General features: G+C 43.2%; 1 protein-coding gene across 1 annotated transcript in view; it reads right to left on the bottom strand.

The window, feature by feature from the left end:
- LOC124606734 (CD151 antigen-like) overlaps positions 1 to 12,559 on the bottom strand; it is a 147,532-nt gene that overhangs the window by 91,477 nt on the left and 43,496 nt on the right. The window contains exon 2 of the mRNA XM_047138765.1: positions 8,021 to 8,134. Coding sequence (XP_046994721.1) covers positions 8,021 to 8,134 — 114 coding nt within the window. The remainder of the gene's footprint in view (positions 1 to 8,020; positions 8,135 to 12,559) is intronic.

The following is a 12,559-nucleotide window of genomic DNA, read 5'->3' as shown; positions in this document are numbered from 1 at the left end:
GTAAGTGATAAGGGCAGTAACAGTTGTCTTGGAGAATGTTCTACACGGTCGTCTGGCTTACCCTGTACTGGCGGGCCAACCGCCTGGTACTGACACGGCGGCCGCCGTCCACAGTCTTAATCACATTTTCCTCCAAGTCTGGAGTCCGAACATTTCGTGTACATCCTTCATGATTTCCTGCTTCCTGAAACGACCGTGTCTGAGACAAACGGCGGAACACTGTTGCAAACATTGAATGCTGTGGTTGCTGTCGGCGGGGCAGGTCTTCTGATACAACCTAGCTGCCCACCGTCCGTTGCCATTTGCCTTTCCGTAAGTATACGCCATGTCGGCAAGCTCTCGATTCGAATACGGAACCATTGCGTACAACGCTGTATCACATCCACTACAAGATGAGTCAGCAAGAGAAATGAATCGGGCACAACATTATCAATTACTATGGCGGGAGACGGCGCTAGGGCGTGACGTATGAGGAACAGTATCACCCTCTGTAAGAGGAAATCACGCATACTGCAACTTTGGCTGCATCGCACAGCGCATATTAGACCGCAGTCCCTGTAACAAAGTTATGATTGAATAAATTGTCTCTTGCATGGAAACTGTGCATTTCCGGACGTAAGATCGTTAGACATTTTTTGTTTCGTTCCCTCTCATCGGTCAATCACTAGAGTTTATACAGCATGAAAAAAAAAAATCACAGCGTATAATGATTGCTAAAGCCACAAATTTCCCGCCGCAATCAGCAATGCTGGATCTAAGGTGTAGTACAACCACAGGCATCAGTATCTAGAAATGTGTGAGAATTCTGTAGTGTATAAAAAGTGTGTACCCTTTTTTTGAAGCCTATGCAAGAGTGAGAGATTGGAAGAGACACCAGCAACTTAGACCACATGCCTTCCTGTGCAGGCGGGTGTCACTGAGTGGTTTTTGGAGATAAACTGCTACGTATGGTCGTGTGTGTTTTGTGTAAATGCAAACTCTCACTGCAGTAACTATTGGACGTACAAAATTTACAGGGCTGTCATGCTGTGGCCCCATGGATTGTCTTCTGCGGAACACATACGAGGCGTGTTTTTTAAGTAAGGTCCGTTTTGTTGTAGGCACTGGTAGTTCGCGAGCATACCGCAACGAGCGCGTGCGTCGTGTGCTGGCATGCCTCGGGAACAACTGTGCTTAGTTCCAGCTCTGTAGCTAACCTGTACAGTTCTGTTCTGTGCTTTCAAAATGTTTTAAGACTATCAACTAGCCAGCCGCGTGTGAGGTTCGCTCAGTGATACGGTTTTTGTCAGCAGGGAACCTGTCTACTGCAGAAATCCATCGACAGATTTGCTAAGTATACAGTGATACTGTTATGAGTGAAAGCAAAGTGCGTAAGTGAGTACGAGAATTCAAAGATGGCCGTGACAACGTCCATGATGAGGACCGCTCCGGTAGCCCTTCTCTGATCACAGACGATTTGGTGGCTTCAGTTGAAGCGGGGATTCGCGAGAACAGGCACTTCACAATAACAGGTCTCTCAAACGAATTTCCTGACGTGTCGAGATAAGTGTTTTACAACATTGTTTCTGAACACCTAAAGTTTAGGAAACTGTGCTCCCGTTGGGTCCCGAAACTCCCAACAGAGGACCACAAAAACCATAGATTTGAATGTGCGATGTTCTTGATTCGTTATCACGAAGAAGGTAACGGCTTGTTGAGTCAGATCGTAACTGGAGACGAAACATGGGTTTCGCATATCACGCCCGAATCGAAGCAACAGAGCATGGAATGGAGACACACACACTCGCTTGTAAAGGTGAAGGCCAAACAGACTCTGTCCCAGCGCAGAATCATGGCGTCGGTGTTTTGTTGGTCGACCTCTTGCAAGGAGGAACCACTATCAATGCAGAAGCATACTGCCAAACCCTGGGAAAGCTTCGCAGAGTGATTCAAAACAAAAGACGCGGCATACTGACAAAGGGAATTGTCCTTCTCCATGACAATGCAAGACCTCACACTGCAGATCAGACCCGCGATTTATTGGACAGGTTTGGCTGGGAAGTTTTTGACCATCCATCCTAGAGTCCCGATCTTGCGCCGAGCGATTACCATCTGTTCCTCCACCTCAAACAACACCTCAGTGGCAACCGTTACAATGATGACGACGACGTGAAAACGGCAGTGAACGCTTGGATTATCGGAGCAGGCGGCAAGTTTTTGTGAAGAGGATATTTTAAAATTGGTTGAGAGGTGTGATACATGTTTGAACAAACTTGGCAACTATGTCGAAAAATAGAGTGACGTATGTACTTTCTGAAAATAAATTTACTTTTATGAAATAATATTTCGTTGTGTACTTACGTTCAAACGGGCCTTACTTAAAACACACGCCTCTTATTTAGGGGAAGTTAGAGGTCGTGATTTTTCGATGTAAGAGCGACACGTAACCATAGCTCACAACGATTGAAGTGAATTTGGATGTAGTCAGAGGTTGTCGCCACTACAGCTATCATCCCACGCTGGACGAATGGTGCAATTTGCCTTCATTTCACCGAAAGACTTGGCGCATTCTTGGAGGAAATAGGCTTCCATTTTGGAGTATCGACTTTGAAGTCCCCATTCGGCCCTCAGATTAAGGTTCCAACAGATACTCTCAAGGGATGAAGGTGAATGTTGGGATGGTTCCTTTGACAATGACACGACTTAAGTTCTCCACCATCTTTCTTCAATCTGTGCTTGCTCTTCGCTTCTGCTGAGGTCGCCATTCACGAGACATTATATCCTATCTTCGGTCCTTTCTTTTCTTTCCCCTTCAGTACGAGGGAAGAGATACGCTCAATGTTCATACTTTACTGTTCCAATTTATACGCATTGACGTGTTTAACAACCACTGTCGTGTTCCTACACGATGATGATTCATGGTACGCGCTGATGGCTGCCAGTAGCGGCACCTCATCGAATAGAGTCTCGTTGTCAAACGGTGTTCCGCTGTACCTGACGAATCAGTTTCCTTCCAATCTTACGAAGCGGAACAACTGCGGTATTGACGATAACAGGGCGTAACGGTCAACATGTGCCCCAATCGAACAAATGTATCTGCCTTGATGCATGCTGCAAGGAAAATTCACTTGTCAGTCGTAAGGCATTGTGTTCTTCAGCTACGAAATCACTTCCCTCTAACCCAACTTTGAATGTGCACAAAACATTAGAATTAAATATATGTATATATATCAACGAGAGGGTGCCACAATAGCCCCCCCGGCAAAAAATGAGAAAAGTAAGTTGAGTTCCATTTTTTGCATTGTTGTGAAGAAAGTTCTTATTTTGCACGAAAATTTATATTAAACATATATGAGATAAACGTATTTCTAGCGAAGATATTTTGGATGTGCAGCACCTTGCGGTCTCTATGATTCGAAAAAAAAGTTACTGCAAAAAATTCTGCTTTTTGCAAGACACAGTTATTCTTTTATCTGCTATCCATCGTATTTCAGATATTTCTGCGGTATCTTCAGCAAATAAAAGTTTATTGTCCGGAAAATTGTGAAAAAGTACCTGCTACATCTCATTTGCAAAAAGTGTCACAAAACATATCTTGGAACAACGGAAAATGTGGTCACTATAAGAATGTTACTGACGTTTCGAGTTTCAATTATTAAATAATCTGTTTACATCCGGCTTTACTACGTTTGCAAATTTGACAACTACAAATTATTTTTTACGAAATATAGGAACAAACAAATTGCTGTCAATGACAACTTTTTGTGCCTACGGTGTCAAACGATAGATATTTACCGTGTGTTATCTGCGACAGCAAACCACATTTCTTTTCTGAACTTCGAAGACGTTCACTTATTTATAGTACGCTCTAAGATAAAAAACGACTCACCACGGAGGAATTATTCGAATGGGATGAAAGTCGGTGAATGGGATGTACATGTACAGGCAAAGAGATGATTACAGTTTCAGAAGAATTGTTGATTTATTCAAGAGAAAGAGCTTCACAAATTGAGCAAGTCAATAATGCATTGCGCCATCTCTGGCCTTTATGCAAGCAGTTATTGGGCTTGGCACTGACTGATAGAGCTATCGGGGTAACGTGCCAAATCTGTCCAACTGATGCGTTAGAGTGTCAAAATCCCGAGGGCTGAAGAGCGCTACCCATAATGCCCCAAACGTTCTCAATTGAGGGAGAGATTCGGCGACCTATTCCACCGCTGTCCAGGGCGTCAGCGGACACGTCTTCGGCCTGTAATCTCATTGAAAGGAGTAGAATTGTCTTCAGTGATGAGTCCCCCTTCGAGGAGAGCCCCAATGTCCAGAGAAGATATGTCTGACGAGGCCCCGGACTGTGGTGGGTTACCAACCTTACTTTTGCCTTATAACTAGGAGTGATGGTCTGGGGTGGCACTTAATTTCACAGCAGAACCCCTTGGTTGTCATCCGCAGCACCCTAAGAGTACAAGCGGTACGTCGACTATATTCTACGGGCCATTTTGTAGCCCTTCACAGCAAGCCATCCTGGGCTTACATTTCAGCAAGATAATGCCCGCCCGCATACTGCGAGAGTTTTTACTGATCGAATTCGTGCTTGCCAAACCCTACCTTGGCCATCAAGATCACCAGATCTTTCCCCAGTTGCGAACTTTGGAGCTCGGGATTTTGACGATCTAACGTGGAAGTTGGACAGAACATGACACGATACCCCTCAGAAGGATGTCCAACAACTCAATCAATCAATATGAAGCTGAATAACTGCTTGCATAAGGGCCAAAGAGGCCAAAGATGGACCAATGTGTTACAGACTTGCTCAGTTTGTGAAGCTCTTTCTCTTGAATGAATCATACACTTTTTTTGAAATGGTAATCATTTTTTTGTCTGTACATGTATATCACATCTACCGATTTGCGTCCTCGTCGGATAATTCGTTCGTGGTGTGTCTTTTCCTTTTCTTTTTTGTCTTTGAGTGTATATGAAATTTTCAACAATTTTTGCGGAGTTCTTACACGTTTCGAAACAGTGGCTATGTTTGTGTGTGAGACCTGCATATCGAATATCGAATTAAATAGTTTATATTGGTTTTCAAGTTTTATACACGTTCAATTCGGTTTCCTTTCGACTTTAAAACAAGAAACCCTTTGGCACATTTTGCATCGATCTGTATGTTACTACAGCTGTTGATGGTCTGTTAATGTCCTGAATGTTTGTCTGACGCGAGATTTCAACAAGTTCATGTCAATGCAGTAAGCACCTTATGTAAACCTAATCCACATTGTCGTTGGTTTCTTATCAAATGCTCGCCGGAAAGTGTACGTCCATCGCCTCGAGAGAGATGTATCCTGTGTGTTCGTGCTAGTCCTGTTGTTATGTTTTGCATAATAATATTTTATGCAAAACGAAATGAAAATAATTGGAATTGATTTATTTTACTTTTCAGTATCTGATCACATAAATTATTTAATAGAATAGTTGAATCAGTTATTACGAAAAGGTCATAAGTCCATGAAACATGATTTTGAGATATTCAGATAAAACTGTTTTATGTAGAAGATATGAAGTACTTGGGCTTTTATACTCTGGTGTACCTGTAAACCATTAAATCTACATCTTCAAATCATCAATTTTTATTTTCACATTCTTCAAATTAATTTTTTTTATCTTGGACTCATGGCCTTTTTGAACCAAATTAAGTAAATAATAGTACAACTATAGAATTTTGAGAATTTATTAATAAACACAAATTACAAATAGTATGTTAACATAATCATCATTACAGATAAGGATTGTTGCCAACATTTTCTGTAGGCTTCATACATTTTCATCTTCTTCGGCTGTTGTAGGCCAAGTGAATAAATCAATATAAAAATGTTTGTGCTCCTCTGGGATGTACTGTTCCAGTTTTTTTTTGTGTGTCGTTTATCTTAACTTTCTTTATAGGACATTTCACTCAGTGTGCTAAAGTTGTTGGGAGTCTGATATTTGCTAGGGGTTTTAAAAGTCTGAAAAAGGTTTTGAGTCCGTCCATCAATGAATGATCGGGCTATTAATACCCCTGGTTTGTGACTGTCATATTGAAACATATTCTACTGTGAAACACTGACGTTGACTTTCAGTCAACTGTCTTTTGCCATTGTTTCTAAACTCTGGGAATTGCATTTAAATAATAGTTTTTAACAATGTTGTTATCCTCAAGGTAGTTGGCAATGAATGAGTTCTTTTTATTGGCAGAATGAAGAATAATTTCAATATACTCTATCAGTTTGTCATAACTTTCTTCTTATAGCCCCAAACACCCCATCATAAGGATGGAAAGAGTGCCCCCAGATAAGAAAGCATTGAGATTTTTTTTTCAGACATACAGTACCAGTTTCAGGAATGTTTTGTCCTTTGTAGTTAATGTACGCTTCTCCTCGTAATCTAGCCTTCTTTATTATGATGTGTTCGTATTTATCTTAATGCCATATGCCTTGCGTCTTCTTATGGCTGTTACCTTCTTCATTTGAGTCCTTCCTCTCTTTTCTGATTAAATTGCCACCAGTAGGGAAAGATTAGACAATAACCACACAAGATTTGTCTTACAATGCGGGGACAACAATAGATCATGAAATAGGTACTGGTAAAATTTGATTGTTATTAATGTAGGGGCATAAACCGTAGGGTATTTCCGGTGATTTGGAAAATATTACGTAAAGCTAATGAGAAGATGTAGTATGAAAACGTCATGAGTCCTGGACTCATGACATTTTCATACCAATTAAAATTTTTGGCAACGATTTTCTTGGCTTTAAAGGCAGAAACTCATTACGTTTTCAACACAGATACATGCGTCTACAGATGGAGAATGCAAAAGTACTGAAATCTGAATTTGTGAAAAATTGGACTCATATTAACTGATTTTCATTACAAGACGATTAACGTGTTCCCCTTAGGCAGTATGTTTAGTCCATGAAAATAATTGGACTTATAAATTTTGAGTGAAGATCACCTATCACGGAGGAAAAGGAGGGAAGCACCAAAGTCTCCTCTGCTTATGCTGAACAATGGAAGGAGACAGGTCGAAGTCTGCCGTCCCATTAACGAGTAGGTCGTTAGACGCGGGTGCACCTCTCTCTGCGGAGCGGTGTAAAAGGAAACCGGTCTTACCAGTATCAAACGAACCACCCCAGCATTTGCCTTCCAACAGTTTCGGGGAACAACGGAAAGCTTAAATTTGGATGACCTGCCTTCCAAAAGAGACCGTTTCTCCCCAACTCGGGTCCAGTGTAGGGACGAAGGATGTTGCAAAACACCAACGTTTATTTCAATTTCGTCATCGGTGTCTAATGATCGATGACTGATAATGTCTATGTTAAGTGATGAATTTGTAGAAAGCCATAAAAAGCACCATACAGATACATGTAACACCATATTAATTAATTAATACAACAAGAAGTAACATTATTGTCTACAGACTGTGAAAATAACTTCTTTTGTGAGATTCCCTCTTTAGTCTATTGCGTTGTTGACGGAGAGTATGTTCTGCTCCTGAGCGTTCAGAAGCTGACCATATAGCCATACAGCTCAAATATTTACTTTTCGTTTTATGTGTTTCTGATGAGTCAGAGGACAGTTCATTTTGCTACTTCTAGATATCATTGCCTTCCTCTCGAAGCATTCCAAGCTAATCAGTTCTTCAAGATATTTGAATTGTTTATTATTATTATTATTGTCATTTTGCGAACATCAGACGTGAGTTTTTTTTTACGAAGTTTCAAAGACTTCAGTATCGATACTGAAACGTCGATGTTTAAACTCCCAGCATCGATATATTGCAAAATGTAGCACATAAATAGTCAAGTGTCTTGACCCTGCGCAATCTGGTTCGGTATTGAACGACAGATTTATCAGTTTATGAGATGTGGTGATGTCTTAGCGCCTAATAGAGAGTTTATACGTACACACACACACACACACACACACACACACACACACATACACAGAGAGAGAGAGAGAGAGAGACAGACAGACAACTTATCGCCTCCAACACGGCTGCCGTACTCACCAGGAAGACGACGTTGAAGATGTGTAGGACGTACTTGAGGAAGTTGATGCTGCAGCAGTCGGAGTCCCTGCTCTTGCGTGGCGCCGGGCCCCGAGCTGCGCTCCCCGACCCTCCCTGGAACACGCCACAGCCCGCGGTCACCGACCAGTGCACACAGCTACATGATGATGATGATGGTGATGATGTTGAAGTTTGGTTTGTGGGGCGTTCAACTGCACGCTCATCAGCGCCCATACACATTCCCAAACTGTACACAGTCCAATCTTTCATGAATGATGATGGAATGATGACGATACCACAAACACCCAGTCCCCAGGCAGAGAAAATCCCCCACGCGGCCGGGAATCGAACCCGGGAGCCCGTGATCCAAAGGTAGCAACGTCTGTGGTCTGTTCAGCTCCGTTTTTGGGCGCGAGGAACAGTGCCGGCTGAGGACATTGGACCCGCCTCAGTTGGGGAAATCGCTAATGGATGCTTGTGCGGTGGCCCTCGACTCGGAAGTACGCCGGTTCGAATCCTGGTAGTGGAAAATTTTCACTGTCCGTATTTGACCGGACAGAGGGAGGCAAGTGGTGGCGTGAAGTTTCTGATCACCAATCTTTGCACCAATGTTCTGGATTAAATTCCAAACCTCTCTACAGCGTCTCACGTGAGGGCATATGACACTGTCGATAGTGTCCCACCCGTCGGATGCATACGTCCAGTTTGGCACAGTCTTGGTACTGTTCGAAAGAAGTAGACTGTGCACCGTCAGCGAGTTTCACCCTCTTCCTTCTCTTTATCCCTAACAACGAAACCCAACACTACACCCCCTACAACCACTCATCACAGTCAACCACACGCCACAGACACTTCATAGCAGGTCGCAGGAAAGGAGTGGCAACCACCCGGCACAACGATGCAGCATTCCTCCATCTGCTCACCTGCGCTCGTTCTCTGGGTGTGGTACTGCTTTCGCTTGAGGACACTGGGCGTCACAGAAAAGTGGGAAGAGAGAGGAAAGGGGGGGAGGGGGAGGGATATCTGCCCGCATACAAAAGAGACGAATGTACAGTCGTCAGGGTGGTCAAAATAAAACTGGCCGAAACTGTACACCAAACATCAATGGCTATGCAAAGACTGTTCAACACACAGACGAAAATTTCCTGATGGATAATGGTGCTCATATAGCCGGACAGACTCAAGGAGGCCTAATCTGAAGAAATCAAAGACTGTTGGAGCCAAGATAATAAGGAAGAAGTGAAATGGGTTGTTGGAGGACACTGATATTACTTAAGTGGAAACGGGAGGACGGAAGAAACGAAGTGCATTTTCTTACAAAATAAAACACAAAATTACCGATAAACCGTATTAATTTACCACCAAAGACTCTAATGGTACGACTTTATAATAGACAGCTGCGGTGAACTTACCTGAGAAAGAGGACAGTCTGTATGAAATTTGTACGTATGATATAGTTGTCAGGCAGGTAATATTCGGATAAGTGAGAACACTTTCTATGTTTACAGATTAGTAGTTTTCGACATTGGATGCAAACTAGAGAAAAACCACCGCAAATGGAAGGTATAACTATAACATAAATTTTTGGAACCCAGAGCCATTTGGCATTTTAAGTTTGCAAGGAAGGTGGGTGAATGTCGATAGTTCTGAGATTTCACTACGAATGGCGCTGGTTTCACTGCGTACTACTAGTCCATATGCAGTGCCCTGCACTGTATCTTCCGGCGCTTGGACTCGTTGCGGTGTGTTTCCCGATGATCTCTTTGACATTCAAATTACGTTCTCTGGAAATTCCGTTCTGTATAAAATGTGGGGTGTGCTGTAGGTTCAAAATGGTTCAAATGGTTCTGAGCACTATGGGACTTAACATCTGAGGTCATCAGTCCCCTAGAACTTAGAACTACTTAAACCTAACTAACCTAAGGACCTTACACACACACATCCATGCCCAAAGCAGGATTCAAACCTGCGACCGTAGCGGTCACGCGGTTCCAGACTGAAGCGCCCAGAACCGCACCGCCACTCCGGCCGGCTGTGCTGTAGGAAACCAAAGTCAAGGTGCAGAATTTACTATGGAGAAGGAGAAGAATGGACAACTTAACTTCTTGGATGTATCAGTTATCAAACGGGCGGATGGGACCTTAGGCCATAAGGTCTACAGGAAAGGTACACATACTGATTGCTACCTCCATAAGAACTCAAACCACCACCCTAGGCAAAAGAGGGGGGTCATAAAAACACTAGTGGATAGGGCCAATAATATTTGTGAACCAGGCTACTTACAAGAAGAACTAAATCATTTACGAATGGCCTTTGCGAAAAATGGTTATACGAAAAACGAGATTAACCGAGCACTTCACCCAAATAGAAAAATGCCTAAAAATAGGAGACAGCAACAACCATCAGCTGGAAAAGTATTTCTTCCGTTCATCCATAACATCACGGATCGCATTGGGAAAGTACTAGCCAAGTTTCAGGTAGAGACCATTTTTAGACCTACTAAGAAAATTAGTGAATGCCTAAGATCAACAAAAGATGCTCGTCACCCCCTAGCCACCCCCGGGGTATATAAAATTCCGTGTAGTTGCGGCAGGGTTTACATAGGAACTACAAAAAGAAGCATCAATACACGGTTGACGGAGCACAAAAGAAACTGTCGCTTGGGACATATCGACAAATCGGCAGTAGCAGAACATGTTTTTAAGGATGGAGATCACGAAATAAAATTTGGTGAAACAAGCGTGCTAGCGAGGACGTCGCACTATTATACACGTATGTATAGAGAGGCAATTGAAATCCACAAACATCAATACAATTTTAATCGTAAAGAAGAAGGATTAAAACTGGATAAGATATGGCGGTCGACGTTGCATCAATCACGTGACAATCGATTGCCTGCAATCGAGAGAACAGACGATAGCCAGAGATAGCTGCACATTGACGCCACGTGACGTGTGGTGGCGCCCCCTACGATCTCCATATAAGCGGCGGCCCCAGCTGCTAGCAGCGCCCCCGTCTCCTAAGCCATTGGCATCCTTTTTTCCTCCCCTCTCCCCCACCTCACCCTTCTTCCCTCTTGGCAGGTCCCCGGACTCGCACACGCTCAGTGGACATTCGCGCGCCGGAGATCACCGCCATCAGTGTCTCGTGTGTGCCGTCATGTTTAGTGTTCAGTTTCGCCGTCACACTCCATTATTCACCAGTGCCATCGTCTTCTTCCGTGTTTGTGCGTCGTGTCAACAGTTCGTAGTGTGGATTGTCATCGAGTGTGAACGGTTTCTTGTGTTTTTATGTTCATGTGTCTACTGTTTTTTCCCCCCGTTTTTCTAAGTGATGTCTCTTCTCTGTTTATTTCCTTGTACTCTCTTCGGCTGAAGAGCGGCGTATTGTGCTGCTGCCGGCCTACCTGATTGTTCAGGTGTCAAAATAACAATAAAGTAAAAAAAAAAAAAAAACTGCTAGCAGCCAGTCGTCGACTCACCTCGGAAGATGTTCTCCGTAGTTGAGAACGAAACGTCAGGGAGAAGAAGTTCTACAGATCGACCACGGCAACTTAGCCCGGAAGTGTTTACTGATGAAGACGCCGGCCGTGAAAGCCTACATGGAATGATTCAAGGTGCAGAGTTCAACAATATCTCCAAATTTTAAAAATGTACTACAGAATTCTTGTAGCCCAGTTGCATACGAAAATCTTGTTTTCTACACAAACAGGAATGGAATTTTTAAAAACATGTCTCAATCGTGCACATCCAATGAAGGAGCAGTTCCAAGAACACAGAGTATTTTAAGCATCTTCCCAGACGTACCTCTTCTCAATTCCTGAAGCACTTAAGAAACTGGCAGTCGAAGTTGGGAGTTGATCATACTATAGTGTCACTCAGCCTGTCGAGGAAATTCAGACTGCACACGTACGGGAACGGTCGGTGATACTGTCTGAATATGAGTACTGCCATGCCCAGAAAGAACACTTTTAGTATACATTGATGCAAAAAATCGCAAGATAATTAACGTACAGTAATTAAATTTCGGAAATACATTTGTCTAGGTAAAATAATTAAATGATTGACATTGCCGTATCACAGGTTAATACAAGCACGAGATAAGCCATTGCAAATGTGAAATGCTGGTACATTAATAAACGGTGTAACCGGAGGAGGAGATTAGTGTTTAACGTCCCGTCGACAAGGAGGTCATTAGAGACAAAGCGCAAGCTAGGGTGAGGGAAGGATGGGGAAGGAAATCGGCTGTGCCCTTTCAAAGGAACCATCCCGGCATTTGTCTGAAGCGATTTAGGGAAATCACGGAAAACCTAAATCAGGATGGCCGGAGACGGGATTGAACCGTCGTCCTCCCGAATGCGAGTCCAACGGTGTAACCGCCAGAATATTGAATGAAAGCATGCAAGCGTGCATGCTTTGTGTCCTACAGATTCCGAATGTCACTTTGTGGGCTGGAGTTCCATGCCTGTAGCACTTTGTCGGTCAATAGAGGGACTGTTAATGCTGTGACTTCTGAAATTTTCCCGGCGTATTTCTTCTT

This window comes from Schistocerca americana, chromosome 3 (assembly GCF_021461395.2).
Source record: "Schistocerca americana isolate TAMUIC-IGC-003095 chromosome 3, iqSchAmer2.1, whole genome shotgun sequence".
Lineage (NCBI taxonomy): Eukaryota > Metazoa > Arthropoda > Insecta > Orthoptera > Acrididae > Schistocerca > Schistocerca americana.
The sequence above is the reverse complement of the archived record's forward strand: the minus strand, read 5'-3'. Positions and strand labels throughout refer to the sequence as shown.